Genomic DNA, 25,350 nt, shown 5'->3' on the forward strand with positions numbered 1-25,350 from the left:
TCATACATATGTACATTTGACCTAATTTGTTGGAATACGCCAGTCATACACTGCAAATCTTGTTTCCTTTCCTCTGGCTATTGTATTAGAAAGGCCCAGCATGTGACCTGCATGACAACTTGTCGTGTTAGTGAGTCCTCACTGGCATGTTTGACCAGATTTTCAAACACGGAGAAAAGAATTGAAAATACGTCGTGCAGCGAACTATTTCTGACAAACGTTGAGGTTTTTAAGTTATTTTTTTGTAAAAAAAATACCTTTTAGTCAGCGCGTCGTTGTATGTTATGGATGGGTCAATGGATGAGTGAGTGAGTGAGTGAGTGAGTGAGTGAGTGAGTGAGAGATGTATGCATGTCACACCAATCGGATTGGATCTACTATAAACAGCCAATCAAATTTCTTGTTATAAAGGTAAATGGTATGTGAGAAGATTTGATCCCGATACAGTCCAGAACGGCCATATTTACTCTTTTATAAAAGAGGAGGAAGTGTGCATATATTGGGCTTACTTCGACATTTTCTGTGGATTAGGCTGAGCGTTTTAGTTATGAACGAGATGAGCCTTGAGTTTTGAAACAGTTCATGAGTTAGTAGTATGCAAATGTAACGAGACATTTTTATATTTAGTTACAAAGGTAACTTGATACTTTTGTTTTTCACAAGGAGTAAATTCAATTAGAGGTCACGAATCGTCGCTTCTAGTTCTTAGGGCATGTTTTAGAGGAGACGAGACTATTTAGATTTGAAACAGTTCTAACGTTTACAATAGTAAGTGCAGGTAACGATTGTTTTGTTCTGGTTGCATGCAAATATAACGAGATATTTTTATTTTTTAGTTACAAAGGGTAATTCGACACTCTTATTTTTCACAAGGGAGTAAATTTAATTAGAGCTGACGAATCGTCACTACTTGTTCCCACGAGATGTTTGCTATCTTTAGTTACAAATGGTAACTTAACACTTTCGTTTTTTATATGGAAATAAATTCAATTAGAGCAGACAAGTTATCGGCTATTGTTCCCAGGATATTAAACAAAAAAAGAAGCTTTCCTTTCGGGACGGTTTTTACGTCTCTGCAGTAGCATTTTAATATTTTTATTTGATGGGCGTTTTATGACATTCTTTTCAGTCTGACATTTTTAGAGGTAAAAAGTATGAAAACTGTTCAAATGTTCTTTGAAGACTGCGTGACACCAAGTTAAAGTGCAATTTAATGAATGAGTTGCCAGTAATCGGATACTCGTGTTTGCGCAAAGAACTCTGGGATCGTCAGGGGGCAAACATTGCAAGTCGCTAGAAGGAAATGTATGGCGAAAAGTTGTTTCGACGCCCAAAAACATGATTTTGGGGAGAGATCAACGCTTTTTCACCGTTGTTTTATCGCGAATGGATTTTGGTAATGTTGATACATAGAAAATGTAAGTTTTTGTTTGAATAACCGTGAAATAAGTGATAAAATTTGCCGATAAACTCCCTTTTGCTTGCGTGAGGTTTATTGTGAAATACATTGAAGAGAATATTGAAAATTTCAATACATGCCTGATCTCGAGAGGCTACCCGGAGCAAATGGTAGAAAAGACCCTCCAAGAAGTTAAATATAAAGACAGAAAAGAAGCTCTGAAACAGAAATCAAACATTGCAGAAGGAACTACTATCCTTTGTGTCGGGCAATTTCACTCAACCGTCAATACCAAACTTTGGAAAGCATAACCACGCACAAATGGCACTTTTAAATACAAATACTCAGAGATATATTCAAGGAGCCACCCTTGATCTGTTATAGAAAAGGAAACTCACTGAATTACGTGCTTGTAAAAGCAAAACAAAGGCTTTGAGCAACACAGTAGCCACACAGCATGAGTCGCGCGTACTCATTTGTCATTAAATCAACCCCAGACAGTACAATGATCGCCACCGGGCTTATTTCCAGTATTATTTATATGACTGAGCTTTCAAATAAGCCAAAAGTAGCCTGTACACAACTTAAAAGGCTTTACTGGGTTATTTCCTCTCGATTTATACCTAATTAATTTTGTAATATTTTCAGACCATTACGCGATGTAAATTTCGCAGTAAACCTCACGCAAGCAACGGATTCCATTCGCGATAAAAACGACGGTGAAAAAGCGTTGATCTCTCTCAAAAATCGTTTTCTTGTACTTCGAAACAACTTTTCGCCATACATTTCCTTCTAGCGACTAGCAATGTTTGTCCCCTGACGATCCCAGAGTTCTTCGCGCAAATACGGGCACCCGATTACTGGAAACTCATTCATTAAATCAGACTTTCAAAGTGTCAGAGAGGTTTTTTTCTCTTTATTTCTATTTTCGGTGAAGTAGTGTTGTTGTGTGGTGTAGTGTAAAAAGGGTAAACTTACGACTCGTATAAAATGCGAAAAGCTCTCTTAACTTGAGTATTTTTGAGCAAAAATTTCTCTTGGGGGTTGGAAGGGCTATGTGATCGGTGAGTGAGGGAGTTATGCATGTGCGTGTGTCAAACCAATCACAGTGTGGGTTAATCCAAGTTACCTGTTAGAAAATAAGGTGGTATCTACATTAATATGGAGACGTGTCAGATTACTGTAGTTTGTTCAGTCGAACATTTTACGGCTTACTATTTAGTTACCGTACCATTACCAATGTAACATCGTGTGTACATCATAAATTCCCAGTTTCTTTTTTGCTGTACATCGCAACCAAAAAAACTTGTTAAATTAACCCAATCATTACTGTAAACAGTTCCATGAATGCTCCTATTTCGGAGACTTCACACAAAAAAAATAACTCTTGCACGCCTTGCGTGCCTATGTTTGCTACATGTTACACAGAAGATATTTGCATATCATATGTAGTTACTCAAGCATTTGTCGCAGTGCACATATTTTTTCTATTCTTTGTTGTGACTCTTATTTAAAACCCCAAAAGCTGTGAACAAGACAGCTTGTAGGAAGTTGAGCTTTCTGTGTTAGCAAATGACAACCTTAACTTAAATGACAAAACTGGTAAACCATACATGTACAATAATTATCTCCTCAGAGCTTTATTATCTAGCTCTCTGCACGCACTGCAGGCCTGTGATGCTCCCTCATCATAGGCCTGCAGTGCGTGCAGAGAGCTAGATAATAAAGCTCTGAGGAGATAATTATTGCCCCTACTGTATTCTACATGTATACTTACAGCCTGCAAAGCACTCACTTTCTTTCCTGCAATGGTTTGGGGCACAACAAACATAAATGAATTAAGAGAGGTTGAGGAGTCAAGGAGGCAGAGTAAAGAAAATTTTTGGATGCCGCAAAGCTCTTAGAATGAGTTTGACAGCTATTTATGCAGTGTTCGACAGTAACTTTCTTGCTAATTTGCCCTTTGGGCAACTAGTTCTGTTTTTGTTGGTTCCCCGTGTGTCTTTTTAGTTGCCTACCTGGTAGACTTTTGTTGCCCATTAGCACTCACGAGAAAATTTCAACTTGCAGAAATGCTCAACTTTTTTATAAACTTGCCTTCTTGCTTTGGTGTTGCAACAGTGATTCATTGGGTGATTAATCAGTCATAGAGCACAACCCTCACAAGATTTTAAACATCCATGAACTGTGCCCACACATTTTGATGAGACTCTACTTTTCTAACAAATAGACCCAGTGAAGCACTTTTACTGGTCAAATACAATGAACCAACTGTCATGAATGAAAGCATAGTTCATGCCCAGAAGCACATCATTATCATTAATATTATTGTTATTATTTTTGTTGTCATCGTTGTTGTTTTTATTGCTATTTTTATTTATTATTATTGTTATTATTAATAATTGTCTTTTTAACTATATATTAAGGAATGGCAAAAAGATGGCTCAGCCTGTACCTGTAGTGCCTATTTTGTATTTGTAATCATAGATTAATAAAACTGCTTCTCTTCCTCACCAGAGATCAGTCGGGGAGTAGCTTACAATCCTGACAACAGTGCCCCATTTCTTTTTGAGTCACAACAGTAAAACTTAAAGCCAAAATATTGCTGTACCGTACAATTTGTGTGGAAAGACTTTGACACAAAAGTTATTTCCAAATACTGTTGCAAAATGCATCTTTGAAAATTCAATGAGGTTATCAAGCATTTTATAGTATTTTAAGAACTAGGGATTAATGCTTTTTATGGTTCGCACGATCACTAATCGACTAGCCACTTTTATTTAGCAAGCTTTGGGGCAAGCTTCTCACAAAATTTGGGTTCATGGCTTGTTTTGGAAATTAGAGTCAATTGTAGAAACTTTCAGTGAATGTTAGAGTTGAGTTTACATGTCTTTGACCTTTAAGTTAATACTTCTGAACTTCTGCTCAAATGATTTCCCCAAAACTTGGGTATGGTTTTTATTAAGTCAGAATAAGCTGGTTCCAGAAATTGAGTAAAAGTATGCCAGCAAAATTTTTTTTACTGGTAGTGTTGTTGTCCAAAAAATGGGGTCCAGTCAAACACCAGTAAGAATAAAAATATTTTCCCCAGTAAGTGGAATTAAGTAACATTATCACCGAGTGAAAGACAAAATATTTCCCAAAATTTCTTAGCCAACACTTCAAAGCCCCAAAATTTATGTTGCAAACTTTGACATGGGGTAGTGTGCCCACAATAACTGCAAAACCACCTTAAGTAATGATGAAATGGAATCAATAGAATAACCATGATAAGAATGGTGTTATCCTTTTGATACAATATTAATAACAAACAGTGGGGCTTGACTTTTCAAAATTACAGAAAAACTCAAATTGCATCTAGGGCCACCAGATCACAGTTTTCAAGCAACATACATTTAAATAGAAAGGAATTGTTAGCCAAATTAACTTTAACTAAAAATAACAGGCACTTTTTAAAAATAAAGTGGTTTGCTATTAAACAGTTAAAAAACAGTTCCTTTATATTGCTATATGTAGAAACATAAAAAATGAAAAGGGTTTGTCAAGCACAACTCGATACACCACCACCACCCACATAAATTATGATACTCTCCCATGTAGATGTGGAAGGAAAACACCTTGTTTTCACTCTAAGAGGAACTGGAGTTTGCAAGCCCTGACAGTTGTTCAGATTGGTTTCTTTGGAGTTAATGACAATAAATTGATTAACACCAAATTAATTAAGAGAGCACTCGACAACCAAATTGATGGCATTTTGTTGGGTTCTTCATTAGGCCGTTGTTTTTTTTTATCATGACAGAACTCAAAAATGATATTGTTCGTAAAATGCTTGACAGTGGCCTTATAAATGAGTAGTTTTATGGACGTTATTTTGAAGATATGCTGTTGATGGACAAACCAAATAAATCTGACATGTTTTACAGTCAACAAATTTGAAGGTGGCTTGATCCATTTCCTGGACATTTCTCTGAAAAGAACATCCATTGACATTTATAGGAATCACACAAACACTGGACAGAATGTCTCGTTTTCTAGTCAAGTACGTTAACTTGTCAAAATTACTTGGGTTAGGCTTTGTTGCACCAGGCTTCTCGTATATGTGAAATAGACTCTCTCATTCAGAAACAAAGAACAATGATGAAAACGTTCTGTTAGGGAATGGCTTTCCTAAATCTGTGGCTTCTAATCTTGTGAGGTGTTTCAGACAAAGTAGCTCGGAACCTAGAACATCTTATCCCAATAACAACAAGACTATGAGTTTTAAGGATTTTAAATGCTAATGTGGGGTTTAGGACTGGCACTAGTTTTGCTAGGCTAATGATGCAATTTTGAAAGCAGATGGGAGCTCCTCTGGGGGCCTGTCCAGGAATCCCCATCAGTGTCCCAGACCAAAAATGGCATGTGCTTTTAACTATTACTTCATCTCATGCAGGAAGGAAGTGATGTCTGAACAGTTTTCATTGAAGTGCCTTGAAACCAGAACCAGAGTATTAACAATATTACAAACAACGCAACAAAGAAAGTACAGGATGCAAAACAGAGCACAGTGATGCAAACCCAAATGCAAGTTAATTTTGAAACCAAATTGAAAATTGCTATGTAGAGTGAGACGGGTAACTGCAATCACAACTGGTGGTTTGCTATTTGCGTGAAAAATTAGCAGACATTAAGTTGAAGGAAGTGAGTTTATAGAGAAGTCCATTTGCATCATATTAATCAAAAACTGGTTTTCTCAGTTAGGTATAGAAATACAGTATGTTAATAAGTAGTTTCTTAGAAATCGATTTTGAAATAAAAACTAGCGCTAAAAAGTCACGACGTTTCGACCTCTACGAGGTCATTTTCAAGTGAGTAAATTTTCTACAATAGCATATAGCCATAAATATGTTAAAAACAACTTATAATAGATAAAAATGTGGCGAACGCTAAAATGTGATAAAATATGTGAAAAAGTGTTAAAAATATACAATGGAAAAATAAAATAATCTTAGCAAGAATTGCTCTAAACAAATAATTGGGCGCGAATTGAATCGCACTGTTTGTTTAGCATTGGTTTCAGTTCTTTGATAAAAAAAAACATTTCAAAAATAAGGTAGCCAAATTTGTTCTGACACTTTCTTAAGATTCGAAAACTCTGTGCGATGTCTTCTGGCTCCATATCGTGCTGCTCTCTAAGGTGGTTGCCGATCCTTTGTGTTCTTCAATTCGTTGGTGTGGGTGTCGGCACGTGTAACCGACATAGCCTGCATCACACAGGCCACACTGAAATGAATACACCACGCATTGTTGACTAACAAGAGGCTGCTTGTCTTCCCTGACCTTAATTTCATCCTTGATCTTTCTACTTGTGTAAACTGGGTTAATATCTGCGTTGATCTTCCGACTGAGGTCAGCCAGCTGTTTACGTACTACGTTTGCAGATTTCTGGTCCTTGTAGGGCAACACGATTCTGACTGGGGCTTCTCTTTTAATAATAATAATAATAATAATAATAATAATAATAATAATAATAATAATAATAATAATAATAATAATAATAACAATAATAATAATAATAATAATAATAATAAAATAATATTTAACATTTCTAAGGCGCAAATTAACATGTGAATATGATCAAATGCGCCTTTTATCAGCCACTCGAGTATGTGAATCCTCGGACACTTGATTCAATAAATCTACGAATGATTGACTGCACAAGGTCGTCAGGATAGCACAGTCGGGAAAAGATCTCTTTAAGGCGTTCACATCCCTCGTGAAAAAACTTCCACTTTCAAAATACAGTACGAATATTTATAATTTGAATTATAATAATATTACTGTTGTACTTTAGATTGTAATTCCAATGCTCTTTTTAAAAACTGAGTTCAGTTTCATTAGGTAGTTTGGTGCTTTGGGCCCAAAACAGCAGCCTGAAAACGGTCCTTGTAAGTTGACAAGCCCTTGAATAGCCAGGAAGTTTCAAGAAATGGGCCCTGAAGAGGCAAAGGGCCGACTTCAGACACAACTTAAAGCGAGTTTCAATTAGTCCAGCAAATTTATTTCACTTTCCGTAGGAGGAAGGTAAATTCCTAAAGATAAACATGAAACGAATTACTACAAATAACTAACTGAAGACGGCAGAAAACTAAGAGGAAAACACAAACAGACGATAAACTAAACGGCTTACCAAAATGCTGGCAACGGGGTTCAGGGAACCAAGAAGATACAAGTGTACCGGACGATAAACTAGCACTAAACGAACATGAAAGGATAACACAAATATATACGCAACGAAATTTACATACGACGCGAGAAAAAAAGCATGCAGAATGTGAAAAAATACATCAACATACGGAACAAAAAAGGACACAAAGAAAACACGAAATAGCCGCAACAGGCCCCTTCACAGAAAGTTTCAGTTTTCCACAATATTGTTGTGTCTATTAATGAAGTAAATCCATCTCCATATTTTTAATAGCCTGGCCAAACCATACCTGGAGGCATTAGATGATATGATCGATGAGGAGGAGGGGGAGTTAGAAGAAGACAAAGAAGAAGAAGAAGGACAAGAGGATCAAGAAGAACAAGTGGAAGGGCAAGAAGAACAAGACAATGATGATGAACACCTCTACAGAAAGTTAATAGAGGATGAGTTTAGTGACAGTGATAAAATCAGTATTTATTTCGTAGATTTTTTAAATTTTTATCAGGATTTCTTTAACAGATGTATTAATAAGTAATAATTAAGTAAATAGAGGATGAGTCTGAAATTGTTTTGATTGTTCTACATTTACAACAGCTTTTTCAAATTAGCCCAAGCTCAAAGGCTGAAGAAAATATGTCATTACTTTTTTTTTTACTAAATGAACCACAAATCACTGTGTTGCCTGTGACTAGTTTGTTGGATCTAGATTTAAGGGACAAAAGAGTGACAGAACTTTTCATCTTTGTAATAAGAACCCAGCCACAGTCGTGCCTGACTAACTGCGTCCACCTTCCTTGGTTTAAATAAGCTAATCAAAATGCATGAATGGTGAAAATATCAAGCATCATGTAACCTGTTGATCAGTCGACAACTCCACCTTTCACATTTCTTTTCATAATTTGGATTTGCAGATTTGAATGGAAGCCATAGGAAAGTTGTTGAAAACATGTCAAAAAATGATGAAAAAAAATTAGTTTGGTGGTCTGTGTTAGAAGTGCACCACTGTAAATGCAATGATAAGTATTATATTAGTATGTCCAAAAGGCATTTATCTGTCAAAAATAGAATTTCTCAAACTAATTCTAACTTTGGTTATTTTGCCTTTGTAACAATACAAATCTCAAGATTATAGTGGTTTTACAACACAGGCTAAAAACATGCCCTAAAATATAATTTTCGAAAATGTTTGGATAAAGCAACGGTTTGTATCATACGTGAGCATTGCACATAATTCAAGCCAATTAATTCAAGGTCACAAGTCAGATTGTTTTGGTTCGCCCGTGTGTAGAAAGATCTATAAGATTCCAGTTGATAGTGATAATGGTAATTATACCTGCTCATGAAAACACCAGTTGTATAAATTCCAGTCTAGCCATAAATAAATAAAAAAAGATTTGTAATCTTCTTTGTCATAACTGAATTATGTTATTGAACTAGTATGAGGTCCGTGTTGGTAAAACATTGGTCGAGTTCTTCGCCTTGCAATGTCACGGCGAGATCCATAGACTTGTTAAAAAAAGAAATACCCATATCAGTATCCGACTAAAGTTTCATTCCATGTTCAATGGTAAATTCCTGAGGGGTGTGCCTACAAACGAGGACTAACAATAGAGCTATAAATCAATGAACATAATAAATCCCTCTAAGATTCTCTAACCGAAACAAGTGATAGGTTGAGGTATCACTGAATTCCTAATTTTCAACCTTCTGCTTTCATTTCATCGTCTCTCCCGGTTAATAACACGTACCCGTTGTAGCTAGTTCCAGCCGATCCCAGGAATGCAAATCTCATTAGCAGTCAGTGCTCTCTCAGATAACCATAACAAGTACTTTTAAGGGTATCAAGTCTTATATCGGGGGTTCGGTGATATTTCTTTCTAAAAACAAAAACTGAAATAGTGTTCAACATAAACTTGCTCAGCACGTTTGCGAAAATCTATTGGTTCCTTTCAGAGGTTTCTTTAAGAGCACTCGGCTAACCTCCAGGTACGATTTCCGTACAGCGCCATACATTAATTATGTATGCAACTATCTCAAACTATCACATTATACTCAAACAGCAATCGTGAAAAGAACGAGTCAGTCAAAAAATTGCATGCATAATTAATGTAAGGGGTGGTGCGAAAATCTTGCCAACCTCCCTGTCAAAATAAGAGAACCCCTCTGCCAGTTTTGTCCACATAGTATAATTTCCACTGACAGAATCGCTATGATTACGATGACGACCACAAAGCGCTTTGTGGTGTATTGAATAGGCCACAAAGCGCTTTGTGGTGTTTTGAATAGGTCACAAAGCGCTTTGCGGTGTTTTGAATAGGCCACAAAGCGTTTTGTGGTGTGAAAAATTGGAAAAACCAAATTATTTCAGAAAATAGCTGTGAGATATTTGCGAGTCAACGAGCCATCCAGTTTTCAATGTTAAATCCCAAAATAAAACACCACATAGCGCTTTGTGGTGTTTTGAATAGGCCACAAAGCGCTCTGTGGTGTTTTGAGTAGGCCACAAAGCGCTCTGTGGTGTGTTCAATACGCCACAAAGTGCTCTGTGGTTTTTTGACTACTACTGCTGTTTTGTAAAGCAAATCGAACTAGGAACAGTTAGAAAGCACTCCGGCCATAAAAATCTACTCGACAAGAAAATTTCTGTAATAAATGTTCGATGCTACAGGAGATGGCTTACCCAAAAAGGTTCAGTCAGCCTCAACAAACTTATACTGAGAAGAGGGCTTTCGCGAACCGGATTTCGTGTGAGTGACAAGATTGGGAATAGAGAAATACTGCGCAGATTGAGTGGTAGTTTTACAGCACCGAAACTAAAATTGGTTACACTGCTTCTCAGAAATTTTGTTTTGCCTCTGTAATATCATTAAACGATCTGAATAATTTGAGGATAATCAAAGCGCGGAGTTTAATATTGGCTGGCCGGGAACACGCAGTTCGCAAACCGGAGAGCAACCACTGTTTAAATCTTCGATCGAACTTTCATGTTAAATTTGAAACTGAAAATACACTAAGCGGTCAATTTTCGATAGAAATCTTGTGAGGTAAATGCCATTCTTGCAAATAGTCGCTGCATATTTACGTTCAGAGTCACTCTGGTTCAGAGTAGAGACATACAAAGTCAAATACTGCTTCCGAACGCCACCCCTCCAAAAATCAATTTTGCTCGAAGACCCAACTGCAACGGAGTTTAGTTACCAGTTATTAGATAGAACACATGATATGATTGGCTCCGTATATCACATTACGTCAGAGGACATGTCTGCTACATAGGACATAACTGCAACGGTACAGTGCCTAAATCCTACCGCTCAGAAGGACAACCGAGGAGTACTAGGAGCGAGTTTCCGAGTCGAGCAGTTTTCGGAAATTGTCGGCTATTCCAATATGGCGGACTATACCAATCACATAATATGCGAATTGCCAGTGGTAAAACTATGTTGATCAACAAGACAAGTACGTTTTCATTTACCTGACATGTTAAGAATAATGTGTAGAGAGTAAAGCAGTGAATTGTTCGGCAAAATGCTGTATATTTCTTTAGGTCTCTTCCCGTCTAGTTCGCAAACCGTAAATTTGCACGCTAACATGACATTGTGGACGTCTTTGACTTGGGCACAAGAGTTTTTAAATACTTCTTTCCTTGAGGACAATTTTTTTTATTGAGCTCTTGATTCGGTGGGTCCCCGAATTCAAACTTCCTTTGCCTTGTCCCTCTGGCCGGTAGGATCTTAAAAATACTACCGGCCAGAAGGACAGCTTGTGTATAAGGTAATTGGACTTAAGTCCATGCACAGTTTTATCTGCAGAATAGTTTGATACATTGCTCTTTAGTTGTATACCACACTAGAATCACTCTACAGTAATATTTTCAGTTTTCTGTGATCTTGTCCCTCTGGCTGGTAGGATCTTGAAAATACTACTGGCCAGAGGGACAGTTTGCGTATAAGGTAATTGGACTTAAGTCCATGCACAGTTTTATTTGCAGAATAGTTTGATACATTGCTCTTTAGTTTTATACCACACTAGAATCACTCTACAGTAATATTTTCAGTTTTCTGTGATCTTGTCCCTCTGGGCGGTAGGATCTTGAAAATACTACCGGCCAGAAGGACAGTTTGTGTATAAGGTAATTGGACTTAAGTCCATGCACAGTTTTATTTGCAGAATAGTTTGATACATTGCTCTTTAGTTTTATACCACACTAGAATCACTCTACAATAATATTTTCAGTTTTCTGTGATCTTCTCCCTCTGGCCGGTAGGATCTTGAAAATATTACCGGCCAGAGGGACAGCTTGTGTATAAGGCAATTGGACTTAAGTCCATGTACAGTTTTATTTGTAGAATAGTTTGATACATTGCTTTTCAGTTTTATACTACACTAGAATCACTCTACAGTTAAATATTTTCAGTTTTCTGTGATCTTGTCCCTCTAGCCGGTAGGATCTTGAAAATACTACCAACAAGAGGGACAGCTTGTGTATAAGGTAATAATTGCACTTAAGTCCATGGTGTCTGTAAAAGTCTATTCGTGCTCTGTGGCCATTGCAATAATTCAATGAACATGACAGTATCTGTGTGGAAGTTTAAACTGAACAATGGATTTAGAGTGTTAATTTAGTGAGGGAAATTGTTATATATATGTACATTTACAACTGATAAAGGAAATATGGAGACTAATCCTTTGCAAACAAATTCAATAGTTTACTACTGATGACAACTTTTGAGTTCTTTTGAAGGTACATTCCTTCAGTTTGGTAGCATTTGCTGTAAAATCTGCTTTTTCATCACTTCATGGAGAGAGGGAATGTCATCCTAGAAAATAAGACAAACATGGTGAATTTCTGCAAGAAAGTGTTATATAAATAGGAGATGTGTAGTTTTGTTCCAAATGATGTTCCATTACTTTGTCATGTGATGATAAGTGTTGATACTTGCTTTTGATTCAAACTACCTGGTTGAAATTAGGAGTTTCTCCTCTGCTAAGGTGCTCTGCAAACTAAACATAGATAATTAAGCAATAAGTTTAAAATGTATCACCAGCACAAGTGGTCAGTTAAGGTGAAAATGAACACTTTGATTTGAATTAACTCAAGCCAAGCTAATTATTTAAAGAGACATGGTAATTGATGGAATATGGTATTTGCACAACTTACCATACAGACAAAGACGCCACAATCATAATCATTCTTTTGCTTTGGTGTATCCTATGTATAGGGATTCAATTAAAATGTGTAAGAAAATGTTCAGTCAAAAGAGCTAGGGCTTGTGTGGACTAAGTGCAGACGAAGAGTTTGGCACATATATATTACTGTAAATCTAACTATCTGGCATATAATTAACTGACATCATCGCTACCATGTTGGATGATCATTAACAAAAGAAGTAGCTTTATTGTTCTTGTCATCCAACGTGGCTGCCAGAGTCTTTGTCACTTGAATTTCTTGGGAGTGGTTGCAAACTACCTATAGAACTTTCTTTTTTACCATGGGAAAGTGATCCTTCCAATTGTCCTCCTTGTACAGCTTTCCTCTTTTGCTACTTTCTTCCTTCAGAAAATCCCTAGTCACATTTTATCATCGAGGCATTGGTTAGTAAACTGATCTTGAGGGACAATAATGCATTTTCATAATATTTCTTTGTTTTACAAATGGATTATTGGAAAGATACCTGACTTTCCTGTAGAATAATTTATTGGCTGTAGCTGTCTGAAGTAAATCCCAGTAAGAGATGGTTCTTGTTGTCATATCTATGACCTAGGAATGGCATGTTAGTTACTTTTTTTATGAGTTAATTCCCTTCTTCCCAACCTTCTTAACTTTCAAGGATAGAGGGGAGAGGGTCAAATAGTTGATTTTGATATGCAACATACTATTTCCATAAGAAACTGTGAAGTATATCATACCCCAAGTGTCCAATGACCAGGGAGATGACAAGGTATGAAAACCTTATCAAAAGCAAATATGTTGGTCTGATGAGAAAAAATAGGAGACATAGTAATAAGTATCGACAGCATTTCTAAGGGAAACTGACTAGCGCATGGCAATATATCAGATACACTTACCTTCTTTGTCCACCTTGTGACCCAGAATTGGTAGTTTGTGGGCTCTGGAAATAGACCCGTTTCTTTTTGACAAGGTCTGCCAGTCTGTATGGAATAAGAGAGGAAAGGAACGATTTATCACAAAAATTAACGCCATCTTTAGCAACAAAACGAAGCGAAGAAGAAACCGACCAAAACTTTACCTCTTCAGCAGCAATAGTATACATTACAATTTAGCGACACTGTACATTACAGCATCAGTATTAAGTGACTAATCAACTTAAACAACCCCTAGTAATTTTTTAAATAGTGCACTGATCTTTTGAACCAAACTCTTTGTCTACTCTCCGAATAATAAATTTACTTATGGTGTCTGTCTCATATTCAGAAATCACCCAGCATACTTCATCGTACGTGGACACAAACATTTCTTTATCGGGAGGCAAAGAATCTTGTAAACTAGTTGAAGAATCCATTTTTCAATCTCAAAACATGGCTTTGATTTGATCACAACCACAGGGGAATTGTCCACCTATTTCACGCCAATTTCATCACGTGTCATTTACTAGTTACTGGGGGTGAGAGATTATGAACTATGTTAGCCACATATATATAAGCTATTTAATGCAACTGTAGCTCTATTTGGTCCATTCATTTATAATTATTTTTTGTGCTCTGACTAAAAAATTCAATCGGGTTCCGTTAAGTTGTCGTTTAACAATCTTTTTTTTTGGGGGGGGGGGGTGTGGGTGGGACAGGGGGTCAGAACCTCCCGCTTCTCATACCATGTTCTCCCGCTTCCCATACCTTTATCTCCTGACTCCCGTCCTCGTCCGTTTTGGTCCCGTCCCCTGTAAATAAGGAGACTGAAAACACATACTTGTCATTAGCTGCGCAATCCTGACATCCTAAGTGACAACATTTCACGACCTATGATGTGACCACCGTGAAAGGGTTTCCAATGTTACCGCAAGTAGGCCTCAGTTTTTCAGCCCAGGGGTGAATTTTCATGTTCCCTTCAGTCCAGAAGTCTCAAAATAAGCTCAATGGTAGTCAAAAAGCATTTTGGATTCTTGTGTTTGATTGGTAAATACATCCTAAAGAATTATGGTGGCGAGTGTTCATATGAAGGTACGAACAACAAAGGCTTATAGGAGGTTGAATTGCAGTTCGGTTCAAGTCATGTTGAATCACACTGCCGTCAACGATTCGAAAGGTGAACCTTTTCCGTTAGATTTTAATTCACAAAATGCAAACCATACCATACAAGTTTACTAATCCCGGGAAAATACAACTAGCGAGCTGCAGCTCGCCACAAGCGGCCTTATGTGCTGTTTTTTTCTGTTCTATATTCATGCAGAATTAGATTTTCTGCGAAAAGTAAAGCGGGATGAGAGAGTTTGAAGCGTTTGTTATGTTCGAATTTTAAATCTAAAAGGAGCTTTTGCTCGTTTTTTTGTGACCCTTGTTTTTTCTACCGAAAACCGTTTCTGTTTTCCTGTGTCTGGACACGTATTCCATTTGTATTAGGATTGGGTTATTCCAATTCTTCTTTGAAATACACTCGTTTTGTCAAAAATATTGTCTTTCCAGCCGCGGCTGAATATTTTTATTTTTCTGTCAGTTTTAGGTGTAAAATGTCCTTGTGAATATTCTTAGATCATAGTATATGACATTTCTGTTGTTAAATGTATTTGGTGTCTGGGTGGTGTTTAAGTTATTTTAGAGCCAGCCTGCAGATACAATGCATATAACTTCTTGCAGAAATGTTATTAGCATCGAACAGTCGGCTAGTCCTGTTTTTGTTGCTTTTTGGCTAGTTTTGCTGTTTAGGGAAATGGAGAATTTAATACGGTTTAGGTTAGGGCTAGAAACATTGTAATAACGAATTTTCAACACACAAAATTATAGTCTTTTCAAAATCTCAGCCTCAGGCTTATTCTTTAAGTATTCTTACAATTTTGGAAATTTCAACGTCATTTTTCTTATAGATGAAGGAGATCATTTATGTCGATTTTGTGTACAGTAAGAACTGATTTAAATACAAGTAAATGCAGGGGAAGGGATTTGAATTTATTGCCTTTTTCCTGTCTGGCCTACTCTGGGGTCTCCTCCCCATTGGAGAAGTGAGATCTGAGGATATAAATACCTCTGGATGTATGTCACTTTAAGTGCTGTGGTTAAATTACCTTTGATTACCATCTTGGCACTGGAAAGGGCCAGTAAAAACTGTTATAAAAAGGTTTATGGGTGATAACAAATTTACAAGAAAATCTTACTTACCAGAGAAAGACAATAGAAATAGATGATCTACATATGTACTGCTTGTGCCACTCTACAATAATTTATCTCTTTTCTTTTAATACATAACCATTTGTTTCCACAAAATTCATTGTGTACAGAATTACAGCTGGGTGGTGATGTTTCTTTGCAGTTCTTGAGTTTGTTACTTTTTTTATTTTTCTACCAGTTAGACAAGCAGTGAATTTTGCCAGTGTCAACAGTAAATAAAAGGTATAACCTTGAGAAAGAAGTTGTGAAACCTGTTTTACCTGATGTTGTTTTTAGTGCAGAGTGCACTATTGAGATGGTGTGGGGGTTGACGTCGCTAAAGGACTATGGCACCAAGGTGTAAAATTTAATGTGTGTAATTTATTAATTTCAATTAATTAATTAGCCTTGCAGGAAGGGGGATTGGGTGGGATGGGGCAGGTACTTGTGAACACTAGGTAAACCATGTAGTACCTACGTTACTTCTGTAATAACTTCACAACGCTATATATTTGTTTCAGAAAACCCCTTGCTTTCCTTGTTGTACCATTCTCTTAAGGACAAAACTAATTTGCCCTAAACGCATGCGCAGCTTAGTTATCGTTCATGTTGACTAATACATTAGGTGGAAGATACATTTCATACGAGATCACACAAAAACGTTGAGTGCTTTCCCTTGTGGTAGAACCCAACATGTAAAACGCATGCGTTCTAGAATCGTTAGGGGTAATTCCACCCCCAGAGCCACGCGGTTTGTTATATGTCGTGTGCGTTGACCGAAAACGGCAGTTGTTTCTCAGGTAACGCCACTTCTCCCATTTTCGTGTCAAAAACGCTACTGTGACTGCGTGTCTTTTGGAATTACCCCTAGGTCAGATCAACAAATATCATCTGCTGTTTTCAAACTACAATTGATACGTATGCTAGGATCAAATAAAGAAGGGAAACGGATTGTTTCTCCTTATAAACGGACTGTTTATTTCTTCCTTTAATAAGATAGATAGCTTTATTGAGTAAGATCATTGCAGCCTCCGAAGCGGTTGTCTCTGTAAGAAAGAATGACCAATAAGCTCCCGAGTTAGTGGCATTAAAACATTTCAAATTGTAAATTTCTGACAAAGAAACCAGGAAAGTGCTCGAATATTGCTGCAGACTCCGTGGCACTTGATGAAAGCGCAAATTAATTTAGTCAGTCTCTATAGAGGAAACTCGTTCACTGATATAGGACATATCTCGGCTAATTAGCGCTGTTTATCTTAAATGCTTTTCGTTGAACCGCTTCTTAGTTGTATTAATTGATATCATGGTGTATTAATTTTGAATGGTTTTATTGTTAACAACAACAGGTGGCAACAGAATAAGAAAGTGGTGTTCCGTGACTATTTGATAATTAAATTAGTTCTTGTTTATCGATGCAAAGAAAATTTGCCTTTTCAGTAAAACAAAATCGTTGAAATCTCTTTCATTTGTTCATCAGATATTTATTACTTTCTTCCTTTTATCTCCAACGGTGAAAAAAATGAGCACATCTTCCGTGCGTTTTAGAGAAATCAAGGGTTTTATACATACCTTCGCATAAAAGTATCAAGTTACAAAGTTGCGTGGGAAGTGAAATTGTCACGTTTGCTGCTTCAACTTACAAATTGGATTGAAATTAACGAAAATCAAGGTAAAACACCAGAGTAAAATTTTAAGGCTGTCGCGACAAACAGTTAATGTAAGTTATTTTTGGACCTTGATGAAAATACAAACGTGAAACAATCACTGCTAAGGTTATGTCTTATCAAGGTTTCTGTTTGTTCATATTCTGCAAGGGGAAAATACAAACCGGTTGTGAACGGAAAAGGGGAGAGTACTTGTGGGACTATAGCTTGCCAGAGCTATCAGTTTCACTCTGCACTATCTGAGATTGTCTTACTAGTTCTACTCATTACTTTGACTTCTATCTCATGACTATAACAAACACGACGACAATTTAACACATTTTCAAAAACTGAGAAGAGAGTCCAAATTATAGCACAGCATAGCCCTGTATTTCTGATGCAATTTAAGGTGTTTGGTATGTGGTGAAACACTCAACTGTTTGATATACATTGGCTGTTTTTACACTAGAGGATGCATTATCCTCCAGACGGCTAATGCATAACGACAAACTGCAGGGGGGTATGGATATTTTCTGGAACCACACATTGTTAAAATCTGTACTATATATTTAACATTCCACATCTACACAACTGTCATAGCTATGATTTCCTCTGTTTTAACCCTTCAACTGGCAAACTGACGTTTTCGTCCGCTGAGGGGTCATGCATTTTGTACCACTTGTGACGTCATCAATTTAGGAGTCAACAGATATTCTTGATAAGCAGATAATAGAGCTAGGATAGATCTATCCGCACAACTGTCCGTTTTGAATGTCAACCGCAATATGACATAGCTAATTGAACGAAGCATGAGCACTTTTTGGTGCAAAATTGGTTGTTAAATGGCCCATTACACCTAAAATCGATCAAGGTTCCATCGCCAGACTTAAAACATAATCAACACCGAACTTTTTGCAGTTATCAGAAAGGATATGAAGAGCAAAAGCTACCAAGAGCAAATGGGGCGAGGAAAAGGAAAGGAAAAGGGCATGGAAAAGGATCAGGCCAGCAAAAAAAAAAAGTCCAATTTTTGGCCTATGCGTATGCTCCAAAGTGAAACATTGTACAGTTTGGTACCTAATCCTCAGTGAACTCTTGCTCCTCGGTAAGAAATCGCTCTTTCAGCAAAGTTGAGGCCAATTCAGGGTCGTGGCAGCCAAAAAACCGAGTTAACGGTAAAAAACAGCATTTTTTGAGGAAATCCATGAATTATTGGGTTTGGAAAGGGATCATAGATATTCCAAGGCTGCCAACATTCAGGGATGAATTTGTGAGAACCTCAGAACCAAGAATCCTTTTGTATCATGAGGCAATCATTGGACTTGAATAGGTTGCCACAAAAAAGCGATTGAAGAATTTCGTGCAAAAAGGGCGTACATCGCTTTTTGGGCCGATTTTCAATTTTTGCTGGATCGAGCTAATTTTTGGCACACTGACTTGTTTTTGACATGAAAGCATCGTTGCGTAATTGTTTTTGTTGATTTGCGCTTCGTTTTCAAGAAATGACGTATGCAAAAAACGCAGTTTTCTAAGCGGCACCTTTTGGAGCGGATCCTTCGAAGGTGGATTTCGACGCGACGCAAACTTAAACGGCTACTTTCAGCAGCTTCAACAGCACGGTTTTTTTAAAAATAGATGTTTTGATTTTTGAAAGAAGCAGAGAAATAGACCGGCAAAAAAAAGTCGGCCGACCTCGTATAGAACTGGTGTCACGACAAAACAAACTCGAATCAGGCCCGTTCAGCGCCTTATTTACTTGCGCTAACGAAGCAACAGGAGGAGATTAGTGTAATTATATGAATATTAAAACTTGTATCGGTTCGAACAACTAGCGGCAAATGCCACGCTTCGGAGTGACTTCGTCGTTTAGCAAAACAAAAGGTTTCTTTTGTTTTTCATTCAACGAGAGATCTCCAAAAGATGCCTTTGGAAAACTGAGTTTTTTTGCAAGGCGAAGGCAGTATCGTTTCCACAATTCCCTTATTTTCATCCATAACAAGGGAGAGGCCATCTTGAACTACACGCTCACGCCTGTGCAGTTTAACCGGAATAACAAGAATCCTATATAAAACTTTAAGGTAAAAAGCTGTTCAAATTGAGTCTTAACGTTTTCGATCTGTTTGATCATCATCAGAGTGAAATAATATGCATACGCTCAGCGTTCTTATAGTTCAGGTAATGTCAGTTATGTAATACCTGTTCCCATGGGGAACAAGGTGAAGTCCAGTGATTGCACCTGTTTGTTTAGTTCTGGACGGAAGCGTGCGATGTAGAGCGCTTCTTTTATTCTCCTTTTTAACCATGAATGGCAGTGGAGAGAACTTGTGGTTAGGGTGTTCTCGTGGGAAGTTTTAACCACTGCCCATTCATGGTTAAAAATGATGATCAAACAGATCGAAAACGTTAAGACTCAATTTTAACAGCTTTTTACCTTAAAGTTTATATCTTACTTTTATCGGCGAAATGTATATGACAAGAATCCTGTTATCGAAAACGCTGTATCCAAGAGGTCTTCGTTTTCTCGTTCCGCTGAACAAGGGTAACGAAGGTTCGGGTAACGGAGGCTCTGGGAACGAGCTTGGACGAGGCGAGGACAGCAGAGAGATAAGTCGAGAGTTCTCGTGCGCCTGCCCGGTTGAGTAAATTCACTTCTGGTAGCCGTCCTGACTCGTCCCGTCCCGGAGCCCGTTTCTTGAAGGTCCCGAAAAGTTTTCGCACCCGGAAAGCCGTAGTAAAATCTCAAACCTTATGATTATAGAGCTGTTTTATTCACATGTTCTTAATATGAACAGAGGTTTTCTTCATATAAGAAGTTTCAGGCGTATACACCTCCCTGTTTTTAGATACAGATGAACTAAAAATGGCTTCACGGGCCGGGAAAGTGTCCGGGGCTTTCGAGAAACGGGCCCCTGGTTCACATTAAAGCCGAAACATGATTAAAGTAAACACGTTTCAAGGAAACATGTTTCGCCTAAACACGTTTGTAATTGCATTGTTCACATCAGATGTCGGTTTCAAACACGTTTCATGCATGGTTGTGTAATTTATGCTGTTTTATGGTACTCGCATATATTTTTTACACTTAGTTAAGTTTTGCGGCAATGTTCTCCCAAATATTCTGCTTTCTACCCATCGCCGATAATTGCCGTTGTATCTCTTCATCGGCCCATATTTCAACTAAACATTTGGCCTCATAATAGCCCCAATTTTGGTTCTTTTGGGCAATCGCCTCCTCTCGGCATCCATCGGCCATTTTTAACGTGTCTGGTCTGATCATGATTGAAACTACCTCGCGAGGTTGTTTTAATCATGGTCAGAATAATCATGTTTCAACCATGATTCACGCAATGCACTGTCTGATGTGAACAGTTTTCATAACGAAACATGTTTCATTCGTAATCAGACCTAGTTTCGGCCTAATGTGAACACAGCTTTAAGGGCCTAGTTTCTCAGCCGCGACGGCGAAATTCAGACCGCGACGAGTCGTTCTATCATCCTTAGCGCTCTGCATAGTTCGGGGCGCCGACGCGGGCGGTGACTCGAGGTGACACTTCAATAAATCTTTGACTAATCTTTTCACTCTTTCGTTCCTTTCGAAGTGACTTTGGCTTTTGCTGATCAAGGCCCTGAATACTCTGAAGGATCGCCGTTCACAAGACCTATATTGTAGGTGTGGTCTTAATTCGTTCCGACGTAAAGATCTTCCATACACAGCTTCGGCTTCTTCATTCGCCTTCTTGAGGAGATTTTTGCAATGTGTAACGTCCTTTACTGAACCACACAACCTACAGCAACTTGGATTTCCGCTATCAGACGATGGAAAAGTTTTCTTCGGCGTTTGCAGAATATTACCGCCCCTGATTACCGCCCCTCCCTTCAATAATTTAAATGTCATCTCCCAGATTTCTGGGAGACACGTGACCAGACCCAACTCGGGTCGGGAAGATGAGAGCCCCTGGGAACGAGGTTGTGACGTTGACAACCTCGTTCCCAGGGCATTCTCCTCGACGATTTTTAAAATGGCGGCTTAGCGCTTATCGGAAGAAGGCTGAGTCACGTGGTACAAAATCTCAAAAAATCTTGGCATTTCTTATCACGTGACATTTTGAGAAGACCAAAACAAAATGGCAGCCAAGTTGAGTTCGAAATCTACCTTAGAACACAGAAACGTTATGCACGAGGCAGTGATGGCATCCTATAAAGATAGCACATTATTTTCGCTGGGTTTTTGAAAGCAGGTCGCTTAGTTAGAGAATCTGGAGCCCAACGGTACGTAAAATTATATCCTGGAATGTAAGTTGCCTTTTTACTTTACATGACCTGGAAGACTGTAACTATTTAAAATAAAGAAGATTATTAAGCACTCAATGACTGGCCCCAAGGGAAACAGTGAGTTTTGTTTCCCCGAGACCCTCAATGTTCTCCGAGGCGAACGAGCTGTCCTACCGAAACGACATGATAACAGTCTTTTTCTTTGCAGTTCAGAAACGTAACGACAATACTTGAGTTGCTTTGCCTTCTTCTAATGCTTAACTCGAGAATTCTAGGTTTCATTTGACGAGGAACAGCATAGTTTGTTGTAAATGGCACAACTTTTTTCCTACCTAGCGAGTGGCGACAACAATCGAAGGGCGAGTTGCCGAACGCGGGCGACCCATTTTTGGCGCCAAATTAAAAGCTTGAGGACACAAAATGTTCAAATTTTCCCCTTTGTTAATCTGATCTGTTTTTACAGAATTATAAATCCCTTTTCTTGAATAATGAATGCCTTCTCTAGTGAGAAACGTTGCCCGACTTCAATGGCCTTTTTGACATCAGGCCGACTGACACACAAATTTGCCGTCGTTTCAAGGTGCACGACCTGATCACGTGCGAGTCGAAAGTTGAAGTTGTTGTTTCCCTAGGGAGTTAGTGAGTTTTGCTCGCCTTAGGGAATTAGTGAGTTGTGCCCCATGCCACGTGACACGTTCTCCTCCAATCAGAAGTTGAGAGTTGAGAGAGCCCGGAATCAGTTTGTTTTCATACATCAATTCCCCTTTTTCGTTCCAGTGTAATAAATCACGATTTTCCTTGATTTTATCCAAACGTTGTGTTGCATCAGCCTTGTAGATTTTGGGTACGATTTTCATTACTTCTTTTTCAACTGCTGTTGGAGTAGTTTCCTCCTCGGTAGATTCTCTATGTTCTTTACTAGTTTCCCCTCTAGTTTCTGGTTTTGATTCTTCTACTAGTTGTTCACTCTTTGTTATTGGCGGGGATACAATCTTCACGTTTAAAGTGCCCATGAAGTAAAAAAATAATTGCTGCTTATTTGAAAGGCTTTTCAAAGTAAAGAACTATGGCGTTTTTCTTTTTGGAATATCCTTTTTCGTTTTAGAGATATTTACGTTTTTGTATTATGCAAATGAGGAAAGTATCAACGTGACACGACGGTTTTAAACTTTTCTGCAGTAAGCGTATTCGCATAGAAATATATCGGTTTCGCAGGTGGAGGTCACTGGGCGTCTCCCCTTTAAGATCACATAGCAAATAGCCATAGGATCGGTCACATTTTGAAATTATTCTTGCATATTTAACCAAAATCTTACCAAAACTGTCTAAAATTGACTAAATTTAAAAACTGTAAAACCATAATAAAACAATAAAAATCAGCATCAGTAGTTAGCACTCAAGAAAAGATGCTTTTCGAGTCTACGTTTAAGTGTCAACTGATGTAGAATATTTGACAGTTCTGGGAGATGTAAGACGCATACAGGAGAAGGAAATCCTCGTCATTTATCAAGCCTATGTCGTATGAAAGTAGAATAAAGTCCCTGCCGGTTTCCTTGAACGAAGCCATTTTTATAACGACACGTAGAGGCTGCACACCCCTTTGCTTATAGCGAAATCTTAATCCGTTTGAGTTTTGCGGAGAAAACGGTGTTGTCAGCCTAGTCCCTCACGGCCAAAGTAGCCGTAGTAGTAGCTCGCCGTAGCGCGTCTTAAAATGCCTACATCTACATTTTTACTACTGACGTATTTACTACGGATATGACAACAGTCATCGACGCACAGCCTCTATCGCCAATATTTCCTCTGAGTGAAGTCCTTTTCTCGAGTTCCATGAAAAAGTCTTCGATTTCACGAAAAGCCATAGACGTCGTCATTGGGGACTTTAAGATGCGCTACGGCGAGGTGTTACTATGGCTACTTTGGCCGCGAGGGACTAGGCTGACAACGGTGTTTTACCCGCCAAACTCAAATGATTAAGATTTTGCTGTACGGCAACGGTATGTGCAGTCTCTACGTGCCTTTACAAAAATGACTACTTTCAAGGAAACCAGAGATTATTCTACTTTCATACGAAATAGGCTCGACTAATGACAATGATTTCCTTCTCCTGTATCCGTCTTACATCTCCCAGAACTCAGATTTGCTTTTTAGAACTTGATAGAACCGCCCGCAATTCCAATCACAAAACAAAATGTAAACACTGATATAAAAAAGCTCGATTTCAACTCGGACAGGTTGTTCGTACAATGATTACGTGACAAGCCCGAAAACACAAACTTTCGATCATTTTGAACAACATTGCAACATTGCGACTCATCTTGATATCTATCTCCTTCATACTAACAACTAAAATTTTATAATTCGTTCTCATTGTACTGGTACAGTTGAGAATGACCATTTTAATCATGCCAACAAAAGACCAACCAAATTGGGCCCTAAGCCAAAAGCCCTAACCTAGAATGATGAAGAACTGAGGTTTCTAGATCAAAAATTAGATCAGAAATGAAAAAGGCCTCCTCAAACTTCTTTACGTCAATACTGAACCACAAATTCTTCAATGCGTCATCTCCAGCTTTTTGCGGACGATTCAACTTAAGTGTGAGATCGAGAGTGTTTACTCTGCAAACAATGACACACACACACTGGAAAAACATTGGAAAAGAGTGTAGCCAGTGCGAAAATGGAGCCATTCTACCAGTTTCAGTGTTCCGTAAACCTTTGCGCATTTAATGTAAGATCTGCTTCGGTAGGGGATACGAACTGAGCTCCAAATGGGTTTTTTAAGGGGCGTGTGACAGTAGTACGTGAAGAGTCGAAACGATGCGGGCAAATTTTGGCGCCCCTTCAGACCGTCTCCCCGGCTCTTAAAGCCTCGCCGGCGAGCCGGGGTCAAGTGAGGACGCCAAAATTTGAAAGTACCATTCATTCTGTGGACATTCTGTAAACATTCTGTGCGCCATTCTCTGGACGTTCTGTGGACATTCTGTGCGTCATTCTGTGGATATTCTGTGGAAATTCTGTGCACCATTTCTTTACACCATTCTGTGGACATTCTGTGCACCAATCTGTGGACATTCTGTGCATCATTCTGTGGACATTCTGCAAGGCGGATTTGCGATCGCGGGTTCGCCACGCTTTCTGCCCGCTGCAAAACTTTTTTTGGCTCTCTCTCACAGCACGACACCTCTGTCTTGCAGCAAGGCACATCTCTCTTGCAGCACGGTGGCAGCACACTACCGGAAGGCGCAGTTTTCCTCTCTTGCAGTACGGCAGCTCCTGTTTGGCCTGTTTTTGGGCTGCTTTTGGTCTCTTCTTGCTCGTTTTGGGCCGCTTTTTTGGCCTGCTTTCTCTCCGCTTTTTCTCTGCTTTTGGCCTGCTTGGGCCCCCTTGAGCCAGCTTTGCCTTGCTTCGGCCTGTTTTTCCCTATTTGGCCCGCGTTTTTTCCCGCTGTTTTTAAGCCTCTTTGGTCGGCTTCTGGCCCTCTTTCTCTGCTTAGCCCCACTTTTGGCGCCGCCTTGGTTCTTTCTTTTTTT

At 38.5% G+C, this 25,350-nt stretch overlaps 1 protein-coding gene across 1 annotated transcript in view; it reads left to right on the forward strand.

Moving 5' to 3' along the window:
* LOC110047864 (uncharacterized) overlaps positions 1–8,986 on the forward strand; it is a 33,313-nt gene extending 24,327 nt beyond the window's left edge. The window contains exon 11 of the mRNA XM_089284962.1: positions 7,860–8,986. Within this exon, the coding sequence (XP_089141088.1) occupies positions 7,860–7,888 (29 nt within the window). The 3' untranslated portion in view covers positions 7,889–8,986. The remainder of the gene's footprint in view (positions 1–7,859) is intronic.
* Positions 8,987–25,350: the final 16,364 nt, after the last annotated feature.

The sequence above is a fragment of the Orbicella faveolata genome, unplaced genomic scaffold (assembly GCF_042242905.1).
Source record: "Orbicella faveolata isolate gen_17 unplaced genomic scaffold, um_ofav_v1 contig_13, whole genome shotgun sequence".
Classification (NCBI taxonomy): domain Eukaryota; kingdom Metazoa; phylum Cnidaria; class Anthozoa; order Scleractinia; family Merulinidae; genus Orbicella; species Orbicella faveolata.